We start from the raw sequence: 20,381 nt of genomic DNA, 5'->3' as shown, positions 1-20,381 counted from the left end.
AGGTTTTTACAGCCTCCACCCAACGCAGAGCCAAAAGGGGCGCCCTGCCCGCAGCGGGGTGCAGGGACATGAGTACGCCTGGACTCCGCGCCAGCTGGCAGCAGGGTAAGTGAAGCGCATGGCCGGGGTGCCCTGGGCCAGGACTATGCACCTGGGACACCGTGCCCTGTGAGGCAGGGCGCCTCGTCCGGCGTGCTCCCCTGCCGGCTCAAGCTCCCTCTGGAGACTCAACTCGCCCAACGGGAGGGGCATCGAGAGGGCCTGGCGCTGCTGGACGCAGGAGGCCTCACACCCCAGGAGCCCTGGTCTCACCCCGCACCCTCCCGGAGGGTTATTCCGGGCAGCGCTTGAAGAGCAGCCAGCGCCTCTGAGGCGCGGGGAGCTGGGACGTGACACGGTGACAGCACCGCACCCGGGAGAAACAAAGCTGCAGCCCCGTTTTCCGTAAACAAACACTCGGCTCCACTTCACTTTAGCCACAACACCGCTCCCCTGGCGGGCAGAGCCTGAGCAACAGGCTGTCTTTTTCCTAAAGCTCTTAGCGGAGGTGGACCTTGGGGTCCGCCTGTCCGCCCTGCAGCCCCAAAGGACGAGGGCGCCTTTCTTCACTGAGCATCAAATAAACGACACAAGGAGCACTCTGCTTTGCGCCCTCCCGGCTGTGGTTTACCAAACCCGAAGGGAAGGAGCAGAGAGAGTAAGTGAAGTCACGGAACACACACACCATGTTCTGGTCGTGGCAGAACCTTCTAGAAAGACGGGAGGAAAGACGACTAGTTATAAAATTATGCAGCTGCTGCTGAAACGATTGTACATTTCATGTTTAATGTAAAATATGTCACGATCTAGTAACAGTCAACTATGCGCCATCACATCAGATGCACTTTGGAGCTTCCTGCCGTGGACAACACTCCCAGCGAGGAGGAGAGGCCTGCCCTGCTCTCCAGGCGCGCAGGCACGGCTGGCACGTGCGCGCACAGGTGCCCCAGGAAGCTGCCTGACCCAAGCCGTGGGATCCCGAGGCAGCGCCACCTCGCAGGCGGAAGGCCCGCCCCGCCTTCCAGCCGGAAAACTTACCTCTTGCAAATGCGACTCCTTCTTCTTTGCGGACAAATTTAAATGCTTGTCGAGAATGGAGTAGTATTTTTCACTCTCCTTGTCAAATTTCTTCTTCCCATCCTGGGGAGAACAAAAAAGCCAGATTTGAGTCACAGCATCGAGAAGACTTGGGTTTTCCCCATCTCCACCACAAGCCAGCGAAGTTATTTAATAAAGGTGAATCGAGGAAACCACGCGGGACGGGGGAGGTGGGAGCAGCCTCGCGGGAGGCAGGTGATCTCGGGGGGAGTCCAGAACCAGAGCGGGGAGCTTCAGGGGCTCCCCAAGAAAGCTCTAAAGGGTCCCAGCAAGAGATTCTGATCTGCAGGGTCAGGAGAGGCTGAAGGGAAGGACTTCTTAGGGGTTCTGGGGATTCAGGTGAGTCAACACATAAATACATAAACACGAGCCGTGAAGGCGGCTGGTGTTTCCAGAACTAGCTCTGGACAAGGAGGAGACACTGAAGTGCTGTCGGCTTGAGCAACTAGAGACCATGCAAAGTCCAAACACAGGCCAGCAGCACCCGCACCAGCCCCGACCCTCCGGAGCAGCCGCTCGGTGTCCCCGACGGGCTAGTTTGCCGGGGCAGCTGTGCGCAGGCCGCTTTCCGTGAAGCGTCTTCCCTGCGGAGGGGAGCACACAGGGTCAGGTCCCCAAGGGAGGAGTGTGTCCCTGGGCACACCACCCGCTCCAGCCGTAATCAAGGGGCCCACCGGACACGCTTTTTGCATTTACGAGTCCACGTAAATAAACACCAGGCGGCGCTACCCCTGCACGATTCCGTCTCTTCTTCTAGTGCTTCTGGAAGCGCCGTCTCGGTAGCACTTCAGCGTCAAGCATTTCTAAGCCCATCCAAAATGCAGGTTTCCAGTTCCCTCACCCAGAGGCCCGGGCACTGCTGCTTTCAAACACCTCCGTGACCACCGCGCATCACGCTCTGCTGAGTTGTCTGCACGAGTGCTGGGAAAGCGCCATTCGGTGGGTGGAGGGCAGAGGGGTGGGGTGCCTGGCCCTGGGGTGAGGGTGTCGGGTCCAGGCCGATGCAGCCAGGTCACTGCCTCGGTGCGCCCCGCGCTGAGCGCTGACGCCCTGGGCTGTGTGTCCAGGAAGCCGTCCCCACCCAGCTCCGCGCACAGAACCTGACCGAGCCCTGGGGGAAGAGCCGGAGAAACGTGGTCGCTTTGAGACGGCTGAGAAGCACCGGCGTGTGTGCACATGAGGGTTTTGTACCAGAAAGCAGGGGTGCAAGGCAGAAGCCCCCAAGGATTTTTGCCATCTAGAGAAAAAACTGTCCCTGCCAGGAGCAACACGGCTGGAAAAGAGAGGGCGGCCAGCTCCTCAGGCGCGTGGCTGAGGCATCACGCAAGAAGCGGGAGCGGCGGCTCAGGAGGAAGCAGGGGTGCGGACAGAGGGGCTTGTCTCCCTGCTGCTGTGACAGAGACCTGGGAAAAGTTCCTCTCGCTCGGTGGGTGTTACTCTTCAGCCTGGCGCCACGCATGCCCCCGGCTGGGCTGCCCGCGCAGGGCAGGACCTGCCCCCAGGGCACCCGGAGACACGGCCACCCCAGCCCCAGAACCCCAGGCGCCTGGACACCCCAGCCACAGGCTGTCTGGGACCTCCCGAGGCCCAGGAGCCTCCTGGTGTCCAGAAGCCAGCTGTCGGGATTGGACGGGTGGTCTACACAGCAAGGCCCTCCTGGGGGTGACTACGCTCAGCTACTCCCAGGCACCCCAATCCACTCCCCACCAAGCCCCTCCCTTCTCAGTCGTTGTCATGGCCATTTCCAAAGGGCTGCTGCAGGGTGGTAGCACCTGCACTTGCCTGCACCCACCAATCCCCAGTGGTGCCCCCACTACCACCACCAGCAGTAAGATGCAGAGCAAGCCCTGGTGTCCAACTGGGGTCTGCAGTGAACCCCCGCAAACTGGCCAGTCAGGAGAACAGAATACGTGTGAAGGTGGGTCCAGGTAAAAGCCACGCGGGCGGCAGGCACAGGGAGGGTCTTCCAGACACGTCACCGACCAGAGAGAAGGGGGTCAGGATGCAGGGACAGCCCCCGCCCCCAGCCCTGCAGCACCCACTTGCTGGACCGCCACCCGCAGAGCTGGGGAGGCAGCAGCCGGCGGGTCTCCAGGAGAGAAACACCCAATAAAACGAACACATTCAACAAGCAGGGGCAGCTGGAGGTCGGAAGGCCTGACAGGTGGCACCCGGGGCTGACTTAGCCTGGACGCCGTCACGCTCCCTCCACCAAACCCCATCCTCACCCATGAGACCTTTAGGAGGGGATGTGGCCCCGGGAGGTGTCACCGCGGCCGTGACGCGTGGTGGTGCAGCTCACGTAAGCCACGGAGTAAAGAAATGGCAAGTTTTATTCACAAAATCCACTTAATTTTTTTAATTAATTTATTTTATTTTGATATTCCCCATACAATTGCAACCCCCTGATTTTGACCCCAATCCTTCCTTTCCCCGCCACCCCCAAAGTGTGTCTCTGGTTCATAGATGTTTGTTGATTTTGATTTTTTTCTTTCTTATAGTTATTCTTTTTCCTGGTCCCTTATTTAGGTTTTCTAGATTCCTGCTATGAGTGAGACCATCCGGTATTTTTCTTTTTCTTTTTGGCTTATTTCGCTGAGCATGATCCCTTCCAGCGCCATCCATGTTGCTGCAAATGGCATGTGTTTATCTTTTTTGAATGCTGAGTAATATTCCATGGTGTCTATGTACCACATCTTCTTGATCCAGGCATCTATTTTGGGGCATTTGGGTTGTTTCCAAAGCTTAGCTATTGTAAACAGTGCTGCTATAAACATAGGGGTACAGGTGCTCTTTGGAATTGATGTTTCTGTGTCCTTTGGGTAAATACCTAGGAGTGGAATTGCTGGATCCTGTGGAAGCTCTATGTTTAGTAGGTCCAGAAATCTCCACACAGCTTTCCACAGTGGCTGGACCAGTTTGCACTCCCACCAGCAGTGCAGGAGAGTTCCTTTTTCTCCACACCCTCGCCAACATTTGTTGTTGCTAGTTTTTTTAATATGTGCCATTCTCACTGGTGTGAGATGGTATCTCATGGTAGTTTTGATTTGCATTTCCCTGATGACAAGTGATGTTGAGCATTTTTTCATATGCCTGTTGGCCATTTGCATTTCCTCTTCAGAGAAGTTTCTTTTTAGCTCTTCTGCCCATTTTTTGATGGGATTATTATCTTTGTTTTTGTTGAGTCTCATCAGCTCTTTGTAGAAAAAATCCACTTAATTTTTCAAAAGATTTCATTCTCCCAAGCAAGTGCTGTGCCCGTCTGAGGTTTAAACAGCTGCACCTCCCCACTGCCTCATCGCACAGACATTTCTTTGTTCTATCAACAAACATGGGACACTTGTGAAATGTCACCTTGTTGTCGAGAGTGGCGGCTTGTCTCTTGCGAGGGCGCAGCCTGGCCGCCCACGGAGGCCCAGACGGGGTTTATAGTCTTGCCAGCCGGGCCGGGCCACACCTAACCCTTTAAAAGCCCAGAGCCTGCGAAGCCCTCAGCCTGAATCACTTAACAGCTTCAGAGCGCAGGAGAAGCGGAGTGGGTGACGGAGAAATCGCCTGTCTTTACGGCAATCCGCTCCTAAAATTCAAAGCAATCGCTCTGAAACCCGGCTTCACCCTCTGCACATTGTGCCAGAACACCAGGGAAAACCAACCAGACCTTGCCGAGGCGCCACGTGGGGGCGGGCTCTAATCCTCAAAAATAGTTAACCGTGATGACAAGCTTATTAATCCAGTTTGGAGACGAAAAACAACCAACTTGTGAAATCACAGTGGAGAGAAACAACTTTTTTTGCCAAGGGCTACGCTGCTCAGCTTAAGGCAAACAGTTCTTTACCAGGGAATTAACCGACTAGAATTAACAAAAACAATCCGCAAAGGCTGGTCACCTGCAGTAGTTCACAGCACTGGCGCTTCCGCTAGTAACATACCAATTGGTATAAATAAATCTTCAGGGACTGTGATTTTCATTTTAAATTAATCTCCAGGGCCTCCCCGGTGGTGCAGCGGGTTGAGCGCCGCACTGTGAAGCTGTCCACAGCCACTGCAGCACCGGTTCGATTCCCAGCCAGCCAGGGAGCTACCCACATGGTGCAGCAGACCTCTCCTGTCTCGCCCACTGCTCCCCTCAGCAGTGTCTTCGATCCGTCTGCCCGTTCTGTTCCCTGCTCTGTCTCTGGTGAGTCTCTAAACCTCCCGTACCTTTGACCTATACCCCAGTTCTTGTATAAATAAATAAATCTTTAAAAAAAAAGTAAATTAATCTTCAAAGACCGACTTCTCAAAGGAAGTTCAATTTCACATGAAAGGATTAAGTTTCCGTGCAGTTAATCAAACTGAATAAAGTAACCATCTGTCCTATTTGTCAATTGTGAATCAAAGTTCTACACTTGATCTTAGCCAAAAGGCCAAGAAGTGATGTGTGAGTCAAAGTTCTTCCTCACCATTCTTTTTTGGCCTTTTGCTTATTTCCTGTGGTCAAAAAAAAAAAAAAAAAAAAAAAAAAACCTGGAAAGTTTTATCCCAAAGTCTCTATTTTCTATATTGCCAGCAATACTTGAAAGCCAATTAGCAGGTCCATTTTAATGCAGTGGCTAAGAATAAGTGTCACTTGTTCGATCCTCGAGTCAAATATTCTACCAGCCCCAAACGAGGAGCATCTGAGAGAAGTTAATTCACAATAACTTGGAGGTGAAATGTCAAACCCAAGACTCACAAGTTGATCCCATAAACAGGCACATGCACCCTCCAGAATCCTGTCTAAGAGCAGGGCTGCCTGAACAAGGATCCTGTCATTTCTCATAAAATGATCCCTCAACCCTCCGTGGAGGTCACCTGTCCCAAGGCCCAGCACCCCGAGACGCAGGAGGGTACCCCAGGTGAAGGCGCAACCCCCAGGCACTTCAGCTCCTGGTAAAGTGGAAGCATGTTCCGTGGGGAGCCCCTGCTCCCCGCAGGGAAACAACAGAAGCAAACAGGGACTCGAAGGCCGCCCGGGTCCTCACGGAGAATTCCTAAGCCACTGGCACACCCGATGTGCCGGAGGCCATGCGCACCGGGGCCTTTCTAGGCACTGGGTCCAGGGGAAAACATGCAAAACCAGAGGTCACAGGCGCTTCTGCTTCAAGGGCAGAACGAGCACAACAGCTGGCTTGGCAGAGCTGGGAATGACAGCGACTGACCAGACCCCCGACTCTGGGGGCCTTTTCCAGAAGCATCTCTACGGCCTCCCTTGTGGAGGAATTTTCTTTTCCACTGGGTTGAGACAGAGACACACAGTCGGGCCTGATACACCCCTGAGGACGGCTTCTCTTCATGGTAGTGGCGAGACGGGCCTCAAACACCAGATGCCCCGGGGCCCCAGCCCTCCTGCCAGGCAGGCCGCTGAGCACGGAGTCGTCGGAACAGCCAAGAGCTACCGTCAAACTGCCCACCACAGATCAGGACCCATCAAAGCACCGTGTCCAGAGCGAGGCCGCCCCCAGGACTAGGCTGGGTGCTCCCCTTCACCCCAAACACTGCTCCTTGCAAAACACACACGGGGAAGGCGTATCCAGTGTGTCCACACGGGCCTCTGGGCTCAGGGCATTCTCCTGGGTGTCTTCAGAGCTTCTCCCTGGGATGATCAGGGATGGGCGACCCTTCGCTCCCAGCGCCTCGCGCATCCCTGCAGCGGTACCGAGCGCCCTGAACACGAGGGCACCGGCTTCAACAAGACTCGCTGCCTGCGCTTGGGCCCTCGTCGCCCAGTGGGAAACAGACGAAGCTGAACAAACACAAGAAAATGCAGCGGGCAGCGGCGACCCGCAGGGATGAAGGTGGATGGGGACAGCGGGCCGGGACCCACAGGGCGGGCGCAACTCCAGGCCAACAGGCCACAGGGAGAAAACCTGCGCTCGGCGTGTAATGACATCACCGTCCACCCTGAAAAGGTGCAGCTCCTGGGCCTGGACTTCCCATATAGGTCCCTGGAGACGGTCACTGGGAAGGAAGCTGACGGTCAGCGAAAGCCCAGGTGTATGTCAGGGAGCGGCCTCTGGCAGCCAACGCAGGAGGATGTGAGGGGGCAGCGACAGGCAGGAGGTAAGACCATCAGCACAAAGGCTCTGCTCCAGAAAGCCCCGCAAGGCTTGGTGCCTGCACAGACCCCAGCTGACAGGGCCCCTCGCTGGAGGAGCCGGGACGTGGCCATGCTCTGTGACTTCTCCCTCCCCGACGAGGGGTACGGCCCGCGAGCGCCCACCTTGTGGTTTTCACCTTCAAGATGTATTTCACAACTTTCTTCCATGTCTGTCGTTCAAAATCACTGCGGTCACTTAGGGCTCTGATGTCCCCCGGCTAAAGGACTTTAATGAGCACCTCCTGGCCTCCCGGGGAGGCGCTCTGCCCCGTGTTACCCACATCCTAGTTAGAACATTCCTCTAACATGCAGCTCTTCCTCTCGCGCTGCCTCCGGCAACGAATCCCCAGAGCAGCAGGTCAGAGTTCAAGCCTCTCAGCAGAGCAAACAGGCTCTGGGTCAGGAAGCTTCGGCCTGTGTCCTTCGTGGCCCCTGACACCCCCAGCCCCGGGCCCTCCGCATCGTCATCGCCAGCTCCTGCCCGTCCTGTCCAAGCTGTTCTCCTGCCAGGGAGACCCTCCTCCCCGGCGGGGCTCGCAAAAGCCCGTCGGAGAAGTGAGGAGCTTCTCACTCAGGGGTCACAGCGCTGGGCACACAAACAGTCCACACGGAAACTCACTCGAAACCAAGACACCACGAAAGGAAACAGACACCAGAGAACTTTCCAGATGGCTCAGGTCTCGTTCAAGGGGGGCAGGGCTGAGGGGTTTCCCCCAGGTGACACCGCGCTCCGTGTAGCGATTCACCTTAACAACCCGGCTGGCGTCCGTGGAGTCAAGTACAGGCCCTGACCTGTGGCCTGGGATGACCTGTGGCCTGGGCCGCCGTGGGCCTCCCCGTGGAGCCTTCACACCTGCACTTCCCCGTCCCCAGCCCCGGCCTGGCCATCGGCCACCCGACCAGGTCCCCAGAGCGGGCTGGGAAGCATCCTCAGGACTGGAAAGTGGAGGCGGCCCCTGGAATCCGGGCCCGGAACAGAGGCATCTGAGCACGGAATGGACGGCGTGGGTGTCTGCAGGGGAGGGGAGTCGGCCGGTCAGCTGCGGTGTGTCCTGAAGAGAAAACTTGTTTCTCATCGTTAAACACCTTCATGCTCACAGGACCCGAGGCTGCAGGGGCCAGAAACCCGGCACAGACCAGGCTACAGGAGCGCGGCTGGGCTGGGGAGAGCTGTGGGGCCTCCTGCATTTTCCTCATCTGTGATTGTCTTTGTTTTTTCTATAATTTATTTATGCAGAGAAGAACTGGGGTGCAGGCCAGAGGTGTGGGGGGTGAGAGGACTCACCAGAGACAGAGTGGGGAACAGAACAAGCGGATCCACTGAAATCCACTGCTGAGGGGAGCAGCGGGGAGACAGGAGAGGTCGGCTGTGCCCTGTGGGTAGCTCCCTGGCTGGGGATCGAACTCACACAGCAGTGGCGACAGCCTGAGACCAGGGAGGCCCCATTTGTGACTATTCTGTCCAGCACCTTCCGCCTCCTCAGTCACTCGTGAACTATTAACTGAGCACCTACTATGTGCTCTGCACCCTGGAAGGCAGGGCTTTTCATTCAAAGAACTTGTGTGTAAGCAGAGGAGACGCTGCAGCCGTGACAGCCACGCCAGGGAACCACTACAGAAGACGGGAAGATGCGGTTCCGTAAAGCACTTGGCAGCCCAGAGGAGGAGGCCTGGCTGGTGCTGCGGCGAGGCTGAGGCCTCGCAGGAAAAACACACGCAGAGCACACAAGGGGGAAGAGCCGCCCTCAGACTCCAGCGCGCTGGCAGGAGCCGCAGCCCCAGGCCCGCACTGACGCCCTCTCGTCTGTGAAGTGAACCAGAATCAATTACTTTTACGATTCCAAAATGGTGAATCACTCGCAATAGGTTGTTATTTTAAACATTTTTATGATAAAAACAGGAAATTGGTGTGTTTGGGTCAAAAGAGCCTTCTGAAACGCCTCGAGACGAACAGTCACTTAAATTTCCCACAGGCACTTAAAATGCATCTAGAACTGACCAGAGACCCTGGTTTTAGTCACTCGTTTGAAGCCCGCGACTCTGTTCTTCTGCGGGCGGCGGTCTCCGAAAATACCCGCTTTTCTCTGAAGTGAAAGTCTAGATCCTCACGATCATTTACTGACAGGGGTTTGTTCCAGGGCTGGGAGGTAAATCATGGAAACACACTGAAAAAGCAAAGGCTGCTTTTCATGCCCCTGAATGAAGCCCTCCGTGGCCTTGGGGCACTGGGCCCCGCGGCCACACCCGCCTCCCTCTCTGAAAGGCCTGTGTCCTCCTGCGGTCCTGCCCTTGTCGCCAGGAGCATCGCGAGGAGACGCCCCCCAGACCTGAGGCCAGAAGAGCTCCGTCTGATGACCGCACTCGGGTGGGGCGCGCCCGGGAAGGACTCGGGCGCACCCTGAAACATGCACAGTAGGTTTCGCTCCGGTCAAGCCACGGAGGGTTGCGGATGGAGCCGGGGAGGACAGATGCTGGAGTGCAAGCCGGGGGGAGGCTGGGGCGGCTGCTCGACCAGCGCCCGCCAAGCTCGTGTGACTTCATCAGCCAGCGATTCCCGGCCGGGCCCTCTCTGGCATTTTTGTGCCGATCTGCTAGCGCGTATTGAACGGTTCCTTTCAACAGCTTCTGAGTTTAGGAGATTTACAGGATTGTTTATGAAAACAAATTCCTCATTACTGAATACGGGTCCCCTGAAAATGAATACGTCAGAGGGAGAGGAAGCAGGCCGCGGGCCCGGGAGGGCCTCGGGGGCAGGAGCAGAGGATGGGGTCTCACTTGGAAGCGCCACCACCCACGGACGCGGCTGACGGCTGCCACGGCACATTCCAATCCTCATTACAACTGTGGGTATCGATTTTGCTGAAAGACTAATTATATTAAAGAAAAAATCAGAGATCAACAAGCGGCTGTAGACCAGAGACCCACTCCTGGGGGTGGGGTAGGAGAGGAGGGAGTAGGGTCAAAACAAGGGGGGTGGGAATTGTACAGGGACTATAACCAAAATGAAAATGCACACATTGTGTGAAAATGAAACATGATGTGAGAATTACATGAAATAAAATAAAAAATTTGCTGAAAGAGTAAGTTTGGTGATTTATAACAGCTGCAGAATCCAGCTGACACCCAGCCCAGGTAGGCTGGAGCGGGTGACGGGCAGCTGGCGGGACACACCACACTCCACGGTGCGGACACAGTGGGAGGACCACGCACGGTCACTACGGCGGAAGGTCGGTGTCGGGTAAGTGAAAAAGCACCAGGCTTTTCTGCCCTCCCGCCATCAGGATGGATGATGGATCCCTGCGGTCCTGAACGCAGGCCTGATGGCGGCACCTGCGGCGGGGTGTGGGCATGCGCAGGTGGGTACACCTGTGCTCAGAGACTGGGCTTATAAGGCGGCGTCACGGGGATGCCAGCAGAACCATGAGAGCAGAGAAGCAGAGGCCACGAGCGAAGGCCGGAGAGCCCAGAAAGAGTGAAGACTTGCTGGGGGCTGGGAGCCTGCCAGCCTGCCGGCCCCCCGGCACCCCTGCAGCCATGTACCCGGTAAATCCCAATAGAAGCTGCAAAAGCCCCCGAGGGCTCCAGGACTCTCCTTCACTCGTGTGCTCAAATCATAGAGAACCTGCTCTGCCCCATCCTGCCCCTACAGTTGGGGCGCAGCGGCGGAGACGCCCCTGTCTCGATCCTGTTCTCATTTTGCCTAAGGGGGCATCGCTTCTAAGAGGAATGTGGAGGAAGGAAACCATCCACCCACTCAAGGTGTCACGTGACCAGCACCCAATGGCCAGTGTTCTCCACACACGCTGCGTCCCCCTGAGTTTTGTCTTCCGCAAACCCACGGCCGTCTGAGACCCTCACTCGCCTCTTGGGCTGTTCAGGGACCCCACCGCGATGCGCAGGGGCCCGGCCTTCCTTCTGGAGGATAAGCCAGTGTGTTTTTCTGGTCTTAACAAGTATTTTCAACAATCCACGCGGTTGGCCAAATCAAGCCTCTGATTCCTTTGAGCTCCACAATTTTGCCCCTGATCAAGCAGCCGTGATCTGTCCGGTACCAACAGCTTACGGTGCTGCCGTGTGCCAGGCACAGACCCCGTGCTCCGGGCCGGGGGAGGTGGAGTGGGCCTGGAGAGAGAGGTGGCAGCCAGCGCGGGGGCCGAGCTGGCCGGGGAGAGGCCGCGAGGGGCCCCTGTCCGGGCTAAGCGGCCTGTCAGCATTCGAGCCCAAAAGGTCTTGTCGTGGACGCTGATTATTTTTCCAGATGACTTTCTCACCTGAAAACCATAAAGAGGCCGAGAGGAAGGAGCCCAGAGGAAGGAGCCCCAAAGCCAGCACGGGAGGGCGAGCCCGGGACACACAAAGTCGGGGGGCAGCGGCTGGGGGGGCGCCCAGTGGGGCCTGCGCGGGGCCAAGCTGCTATAAATCAGGGCCGGCGGGTGGAAGATTCAGGCGAAAGGGGAGGGTGAGGCCAAGCCGGGGATCCTGTCCCAAGAAGACCAAGCCTCCGCTGCTGGGCGCCCGCTCTCTCCGCCCACCCAAAGCAAACGCAGAAGACAGGCCCCTCGCAAGGCGGGTGCCATCGGGGTCCCGCAAAGGGTGGTCTGTGCAGACAGGCGGGGCAGCGGGCACAGAGGGGTGAGGCCTTTCTCACTTCTCTGAGCCGGTCAGATCAGACTCCAGATCAGAAACACCCCGAGAGTGCGGGCCGCGCTCCGCCTGAACTGGGACTCCGAGAAGGGACACGGCGCGCTTCTGGGCGTGAATCGCGCAGAGCGAGCCTGAGAAACCGAAGCTGCTCCTCGGGCAAGTCCAGCGCAGAACGGGAGCTCTCGCGTGCCGGCCAACGCTCTCTCTGCGGTGGGGCTGCCTCGCGCACGCTGAGGCCGCGGAGAAGCCTTTCTCGCCTGCTCCCCTGCGAAATGGACGATGCTGGGGGGCGGCACATCGGGCCCGACCATGTTACAGCAACGCCTCCAGGCCCACAGGAGCAGCCGCAGGTGAGGCTGAGCAAGAGCCACGCCGGGAAGCCCGCGGCTGGCACAGAAGGTATGTGGGCAAGTGAGGAACCATCAGGCTTCTCCGCCCTCCCGCCATCAGCACGGATGAGGGCTCCCTGCGGGCCTGCACGCACGCCTGATGGCGGCACCTGGAGTGCGTCTGGGCACGCACAGGTGGGCGCACCTGGGCGGAGACTGGCTTATAAGGGCGGCGTCATGGGGCCGCCAGCAGAGCGGCAGCTTGAGCAAGGGACGAGCAGAGAAGCAGAGGTCACAAGAGACGCCCGAGGGCCCGGAGAGAGTGAAGACTCGCAGGAACCGGAGGCTGCAGGCTCCTGCCCCCCCGCCCCTCCGCCTGCCGTGTACCTGGGTGCCACACTGCACGTAAAAAAGCTCAATAAAAGCCTGAAAAAGCCACCGAGGGCTCCATGACTCTCCTTTACCCATCTGCTGGGATCATGGAGCTCCTGCTCTGTGCCTTCCTGCCGCTCCAAAGAGGAACTGAGATTTCCCGTGCAGCGACTCTGCATGGCGCCTCCACACACGTGAGCTCTCCTCTCCCCAGGGAAGGACAGCAGGCTGCACTGTCGCGGAGCTAAGGGACTGTCCTCAGTCATCCAGTCCACGCACGGCAGAGCAGGATCAAGCCAAGGTCTCCAGGACTCAAGAGCCAGCACTTTCGTCTCTAAGCCAAGTGACTGGCAAGCAAGTGTCAGCAAGTGGCCAGACCAGAGGCAGGGATGCTGCGGAGAAGGCCCCAGAAGCTACAGCCGTGGTTTTCTGAATGTGAGGGGCTACTTGGTAATGCGAAGAAGTCTCCCAGATGGCCCCCGAAAATTCTAATGTTCAGAGGAAACACACACGGGCGTATAACAAAAGAAAGTCCAGATGTGTTCACAGACTTGTCTCCAGAGCACTCTCCTTCCAGGCCCACAGTAAATCCGAAATTCTCACCCAGGAACTAGGAAGGTAAGCAGCGTAACAGGCCAGAAAACACAAATAGAAAAATGACACCTTGTCCACGCACATGAGCCCCAACTTTCCAAGCGCAAACCCCTCCTTTCGCTTTTGATGTTTTTGATGGCACATCAAGAACACCACCCGAATACGGTTTACCACGCTAATTCTAATAAGAAATACCAGCATTTGGCTCACAGACACAATCCGGCTCGCAGTGAGCTCACCAGCACAACCAGCTGGGACCAGTTAACCACATTTACCAAATAAGGCAAGTTTTTTTCAAGGCTGGAATCTTTCTCCAGTGAGCTCACTCCTCCCGGTCTCTGCAGTAAGCGCGGAGGTCACGGCCCCAGCTGAGCCAGTAAATCACCAGGCTCCATGCAAACTGCAGGCCCTCGGGAGACCTTTCTGGTTTGGCTTCGTGCTGCCTGTGTCCGTGCCGAGACGAGAGACGCAGAGCCTGCCTGAGGAGCTGCCGGGGCAGAGCCGGGAGCAAGCCCGCGAGAGGAAAGCCCGCGCTTTACTGCTGGGACTAAACTCGGCAGGCCGGGCCGGGTTTCCATCCAGTTACAGCCACGGCTTGCAGCCCAGCCCTGAGTCCACGCGGACACGCTCACAGAGGCCCGGGATTTGGGTGGACAAATGAGTTGTCTTATCTGCACAATCCCCCAAGCCCAAGATGTTTCCCCATCTTGATGAGCCGCTTGTCCGCAGGGCAGAAACGGGACCGAATGAGCCTGAGCACGACCGGAGCCAGCAGCTCCCCCACGCCTGTCCCCGATTCAGAGCCGAACGCCGTCGCCAGCCTGGCATCTCCGCGAGCGGTGTCTGGGGACCCTGAACCCCTACACGTCCAGGCGCGGGGCCTGCTGTTGCTGCTGTCTGGGCAGAGACGTCACGGACCTCAGGAGGGGCTCCTAACCACCGGGTCTGCCACAGCCTCCGTCTCCAGCCCACTCCCCGGCCGCGCCCTGGTCTCCAGGCCGGGCTATCACCACCCGCCTCCAGGCCTGGTCCCCCAGCGGGGCCTCCTCCCCGCCCTGCACAAGGGGGAGTTAGAGCAACTCCCGAAAACCCAACGTGTTGCTCTCCAGTTACAGCTTCTCTCTGGCCCCTCGGGGCCCTTTTGGGAAGAAGCAAGCACCGCACGCCGCTGGCCCCCGGCCCTGAAACGCCAGGCTCCGTCCTCCCGCATCCATCCTCCCGTCCTGAAGGATGGAGGGTTCACCCCTTCCCAGCCCTGCACCCCTACTTCTAGCCACATTCTCCCCGTCCTCTTGGTCCCTGTCGGCCAGTGTCTCCTCAAGGCGGCTGCCTGGCTTCCTCCCCCACCGGCCTGCGCGCGGGGCCTGTGCTCCACGGGCTGACAGGGACGGCCAGGCTCCGTGTGTCTGTTACGTCCACTCCCCGTCGTCTCGCTCACCCCCACTGGCCACGCGCGGCCAGCCACGGCCGTGACAAGTGCTGACCAAATTCACTAACACAAAGTGGTCCTGATTTAGCCTCTGCCCTGATCATCGCGCACAGTTGCTGGAGAAATGCACGCAAGCCTCTGGCTCGAGCTAGTGGTAGCTTTTTACAGAAAGTAAGATGCAGACCACCTGCATCTGCAAGAAGGGAAAGAAAAACTAACTCTGGAAGGGGAACGGATGAGGAAGGCGTCTTCCCGGCACTGGGTAAGACACAGCCGCGGGGAGCTGGTGAGGCCGCAACAGGCCAGCAGCAAGAGATGTCTCCGCAGCGGGGAGCGTGTGGACGGAGGCAGGGCGAGGGCCGGGATCTACAGAAAGGCGGGCTCCCCGGCGCCCGGCGAGGGAGGGCTGTGGTGGGGACACAGAGCAAAGGCCGCGCTGTGCAACGTCTGCATTTTGGGATCAAACCGTCTCAAGAGCCATTGAAGGTGTCGTCATGGGGCGACCAACAATTCAAGATGGAAACACGCTCCAGGTTGACCCGGCCCGGCTTGTAGGTTATCTCAGCTTGAGGCCAAGGGGAGGGCAGAGAACGAGCTCTGAGCAGGAATGCACAGTGCAGCTCCCGGGGAGACTGAGGTGAGAGGGGACTCCTCGCGGACCCGAGGGAAAACCAGACAGAAGAGGGGCGGTGAGAGCTGTGTGGTGACGGGCTGTTTTTAGAAACCCTAAATCCATGGTGTCACATGGTGACCTTGAGCAGGTACCCAAGGTGTGTGTCTAAGAAAGACAATGTGAGTAAACCTCAGGAGTTATTCAACCCAGGGAGATGTCCTGGATACACAATCGATCATCTCAAGCTTTTCCACAAACACATGCTTGCATTGGTAATGAAAAAGGAAATGCAAAGGGCCTCCCTGGTGGCGCAAGGGTTAAGACGCAACCTATGAAGCTGTCTGCAGCCACTGCAGCAGGAGTTCGATCCCCAGCTGCCCAGGGAGCTGCCCACATGGCGCAGCAGACCTCTCCTGTCTCCCCTCAGCAGTGTGTTTGGTCAGTCTGCCTGCTCTGTTCCCCGCTCTGTCTCTGGTGAATCCTCTCACCCCCACACCTCTGGCCTGCACCCAGCTCTTGTGTGCATACATAAATAAATCTTAAAAAAAAAAAAGAAAAAGAAAATGCAAAAGATAATAAATGTGCTTCTACAATTACTGCCTGAATTTTCCATGTGCCCTGTGGCTAATTTTTATTGTATACAAGCTTCAGAATTCTGCCACCCTTTCCCCGTCTCTTTAGAATAGTTTCCTGTCTTTGCCGGGAGGGAGGGTCTCGCTGATCACATGGTGGCACTTCCCCTGCTAGTAGAAGAACATCTTTTATGTGGAACAGAATTCCAGCCTTTGTAACAGGCTCTGTGCAAAAGTTAAAAATGACGTGCAGAATTTTTTAAAAGGTCATTCTCATTTCACAAATGTTCACTTCTGAAATGATGCCCCAGTTCTTCACCAGGAGGAGATCTGAAGGATAATAAAACGCAAGCAACACTTACTTTCGCGGCTCCTATCTGCTCTTTCCGAAATTTCTCCAGTGGTGCAATTAACACATCATTAGCGTTTTGAATCTGAAATTAAAAATGCAAATACATTAAATTCCACATAATTTCATTCCAACAACATTGACCAAGAAATGGCTCCTGTTTTCAGCTTTTTCCAATAAACAGCTTTTGTTCTCGTTTGCTTCTATAAATGAAATAAAAACACCTTGTGTGCTGCGCAGTGTTTTTCCACTTCAAGTTCTTGTTACAAATCATCTCTCTTGATGCAAACAATAATGTGAATAATGTGAGAACAAGTACAGGCCATCCGATCGATCTTGGTGCGAATATTTAAATGTCGTATTCTAGGACTTAACTAAGTAATAGCAATTGGATATTAAATTTACAAATACCTTTAATTACACTGGTGAATGCAGTCAGTTAAGCGTCGTTTTAAAAATGAACCATTTAAAAGTGCTTCCGTTTTGCCACTAGAACGCTATCATTCTCCAGCTGCAAAATAAAATACGGCTCATTTTCCCCCTCTTGAATTAGAGTCCTTACACTTGGGGTTTGCCTGAATGTCCTCATAATCTTTCCACCCCACTAAAATAGTATCTGCTCTCAGCTCGGTGAGCAGCAGCTCAGCCCTCAGCAGCAAACTGGGATTCACTGAAACTGCAAAACACGTAAATCTTTGCATACTGATCTGTAAGAATCCTGGGGGGTAGCGGGGGGTGGCGGCAGGGCCTGCAGGCAGGGACTCCGACATTTCCAAAGACAGGATCAAGCGGGAAGGGAATCTTGATGATAAAAAAAGACTTTTAGAAAGAACTAAGGCGGAACATTCTCACCACACGCGAAAGAACTGGTGACTGTGTGAGGGGACTGAGCTGAGGGTGTGGCGGCAATAACTGTGTCACATATAAATGGATCAAATCAACCCCGTGCACATTTCCGACCAGAACAGCCGTGTGTGTGTGTGTGTGTGTGTGTGTGTGTGTGTGTGTGTGTGTGTGTGTGAGAGACACCTCAATCCAGCTGGGGGGAGAGTACGTCTCGCCTCGTTAGCACAATTGGGGTTCACATCACCCCTGCCTGCGCTAACATAACCTATCACATAATTAGCAAATGCCAAGATGAAGACAAAACCCTCTTTTACTCCGGAAGCTTCGCCATCTACATGCACGCAGGAATCAAAGCTGGAGAGCAGGTGATTCCCACAATCCAGGCCTCCCGAGCGGGAGCAAAGCGAGACACCAGGTCTTACAAGGAGGACCTCAAATGCCCTGCGACGAAGACAGCCCGTCAACGCTTCCGCCCCCAGGGCCCGGCCTCTCTCTGAGCCGGGCAGAGACTGTGTGCCGCCCTTCTGGAAAAGGTGATGCAGCAGCAGCAGAGTGGCCCCACTTTTCATTCCCACTCTCGAAGTCCTCTTGGGGCTCATGAGCCCACAAACATCTACACAGAGACCCAGACGCTCCAGAGGAACTCAGCTGCCGATTCCGACCCCACAGCCGCGTCTGCCTGGGGACAACAGCCAAGGCCAGGGCGCCTGTCCTCTGCCGGGCACGCGCTCTGCCCAGGGGCACACGCTGCGCACCGGGCCCACCTTAAACAAGGAGGACGTCCTCAAGACGGGGAGGGTCAGCACCGCTGCGGTGGACGCGGTGCTGCCCAGGGAGGCCCAGGCACTGAGCTCGGGCATCTGCTCTAAGGCAGCTTCTGGGCGGCCACCGACCCACGTCAGCTGCGGCCTCTACCCCGACCACGATCTCAGCACTGAAGCGGCCAAGGTGAACTGCTCAGTGCCCTCCACGGAGTAAGTGCTTTGGCTCTTGCCAAATAAACCAAGAATCACATCCTGCACTTTCTAAATATTCTATGTTTTTAGTTTTTTTCCCATTCTGTTCTCACCTGCCGGCCTCTCTGCCTGGATCCACCACAGTGGGCATCTGTCCAAGTCCGTGCGGGTGCAGGGTCGGCAATGGCCTTTCCCCACAAGGGCCCTGAAGGAGCTGGCCTGGCCCCACGCCGGTCACTGGGCGTTGCCACACGTGCCAGGCACGCCGTGGACCTGTGAGCCGGGGGGCTGAGGGCACGGGTTACGCTCTCCAGAATGTCTGCTTGAAGAGGGAGCGAGGGTGGGGACGTGCTCACGTGCCCTAACCCTAACCCTAACCCTAACCCTAACCCTAACCCTAATCAGAAGCACTCGTGAGGAGCAGGTAACACTGGGGAAAGGGTGACGCTGAAACCGACTCCTCCGAGAAGAGTTTACGTGGTAACTTCCGCAGAACCCCTGAGAAGCACAACAGGATTCTGACAAGAGGGAGGAGCTATGAGAACCGCAGAAGTTACGGCAGCCTCTGGATCGTGGGGGTGACCCGGACACACAGCGGAAAGTGACTGCCCCGGGAACAGGGCACTGCCGGAATAAACGTCAGCCCGGCCCGTGGAGAGGCGAGGACACGGCAGGGGAAGAAAGCGCTCGTCAAACGCTCCAGACCGGCTGGCACGTAGCAGGTGCCATCAAATCTGCGCCGTTTCTCAACTCACAAGGACATTATCTGCCCGGACAAGCGTCTACGTGGTCAGACTCATTCCGCTAGAGTAAGGGACGGCCGGATGGCCCCCCAAATGCAGCCAGAGCAGCCGCAACATGACTCACTGCCGGCTCCTGAGCTGAGCAGGGCGGCTTCCTCCCGAGCCGAGGCCACGCGTCCCGAGCCGAGGCCACGCGTCCCGAGCCAGGGGCTGCGGGGATGTTAAGAATCGAGAGATGCAGACAAGCCAAGCCGGATCAGGGGCCGAGAAAGCAGCTCGAGCTTGAAGCCACAGGGACTCAATAAGCGTCCAGGGGCGAGTCCAGGAAAGGGCCGAGGCAGTTCTACGGCAAACTTAGAGGAGCCCGGGAAGAAGCCAGAGTGACACCGGGGTCCCCCCCGAGGCGCTGACCCTTCGGCGTCACGGTGAGAGCAGGGGGAGGAGCAGGGAGGGCTTGGGCAGTGACTTTCCCTCGGGACCTATTACACCCGGTGCCGTGGGAAGGCGCAAAGGGACCGTCTGTCACAGCACCTGGCCTCAAAATGGCAGGACTAGCCAAAATGAGCGGGGAAGAAGTTTTAATTAGGAAGGAAAGGCCTGAGAAAGGTAGCGGACAGGTGGGGCCCCGGGATCCAACGGGGTTCCAGAAGCTCCAGGCTCGGCCAGTTCCCTAACGCAGCCCGACTGGGCACGGCCAGCGAGGGGAGCAGAGTCCGGGTGGCCAGCGGCGTGCCAGTTACCCCTGGGGCCCGCGCTAGTTCCTTCCCCACGTTCCCTCACTTTTCTTTGGTTTGGAGATTTTTTCAATCTTTTAATCTTTTTTTCCCCTTTCCTCTCATTCTATCATGGTGAAATGGGGGGGGGCACGTCCCAGCGGTCAGCACTGCACAGACAAGACGGGGTGGGGTGTGGGGGGTCATGCCAGGAGGCGAGAGATAACAACACAGACGCGGCCATCATGTGATGTGGCGGGTGTTGCTCTGGGCCCCGCACCATGCTAAGCTCTTCACAATATTGAGGCTAAAGTTTATTTTAGATGAGTAATGAGGTTCAGCATCTGAAAGTCATCTGGAACGTATTAGGCGAGTGTGTTACAGTGAAGCTGCCCGAGTCCCTTCGGCTGCTGGCACCGAGGCTGCCGGGACTCAGAGTGCCTCCCTTAGCTCTTCGGGTTTTTATCAAAATTGGAAGAGGAATATGCATTTATGAAAACAAATAGAACACATGTGGCGCGTGGCAGGCTCTCCATCAATGTTCGCTCAACACAGCACCGGCGACGCGGTCCTGAGAGAGAGGACTTGGGATGCAGCTCCTCGGTGCTGGAAATTAGATCCAAATTCATCCAACAGACTCGCCCACCTACGGCGCCACCTCCCACCGAGACTACATCGAAGCTCAATCTTTCCAAAGGCCACTATCACCTCCGTGTGGTTTCACGGCTGGAGTGTCACGCCCTCCCGTGTGCTCGGCGGACAGCAGGTGAGCTTCACTTTTGAGGTCAAAATGGAAACACCCGCACGTCGAGGGCACGGAGGCCACCCACGTCCGCTGACCTGCTTTGGGCCCTCATTGTTGCACCGTCTCCGGGGGATGAGGGCCTTTCAGCCCCACGCAGGGCCAGCACATGATGACATTATTAAATTCTGAAATAATCCAAGTGTGACGGTCAGAAGGTGTTA

At 56.7% G+C, this 20,381-nt stretch overlaps 1 protein-coding gene across 3 annotated transcripts in view; it reads right to left on the bottom strand.

Moving 5' to 3' along the window:
• ARHGAP42 (Rho GTPase activating protein 42) overlaps positions 1-20,381 on the bottom strand; it is a gene marked incomplete at its 3' end in the record, with an annotated part of 142,788 nt that overhangs the window by 31,705 nt on the left and 90,702 nt on the right. For 2 of the 3 annotated variants that reach the window (XM_084251457.1, XM_084251458.1), the window contains exons 4-5: positions 16,171-16,242; positions 1,078-1,179 (exon numbers count right to left, since the gene is read on the bottom strand). In XM_084251457.1, the coding sequence (XP_084107583.1) occupies positions 1,078-1,179; positions 16,171-16,242 (174 nt within the window). The remainder of the gene's footprint in view (positions 1-1,077; positions 1,180-16,170; positions 16,243-20,381) is intronic. The other variant, XM_084251459.1, reaches the window with a different exon arrangement.

The sequence above is a fragment of the Talpa europaea genome (assembly GCF_964194135.1).
Source record: "Talpa europaea genome assembly, chromosome: 12".
NCBI lineage: Eukaryota > Metazoa > Chordata > Mammalia > Eulipotyphla > Talpidae > Talpa > Talpa europaea.
Note: the sequence above shows the minus strand (reverse complement) of the source record. Positions and strands in the feature narration are given on the sequence as shown.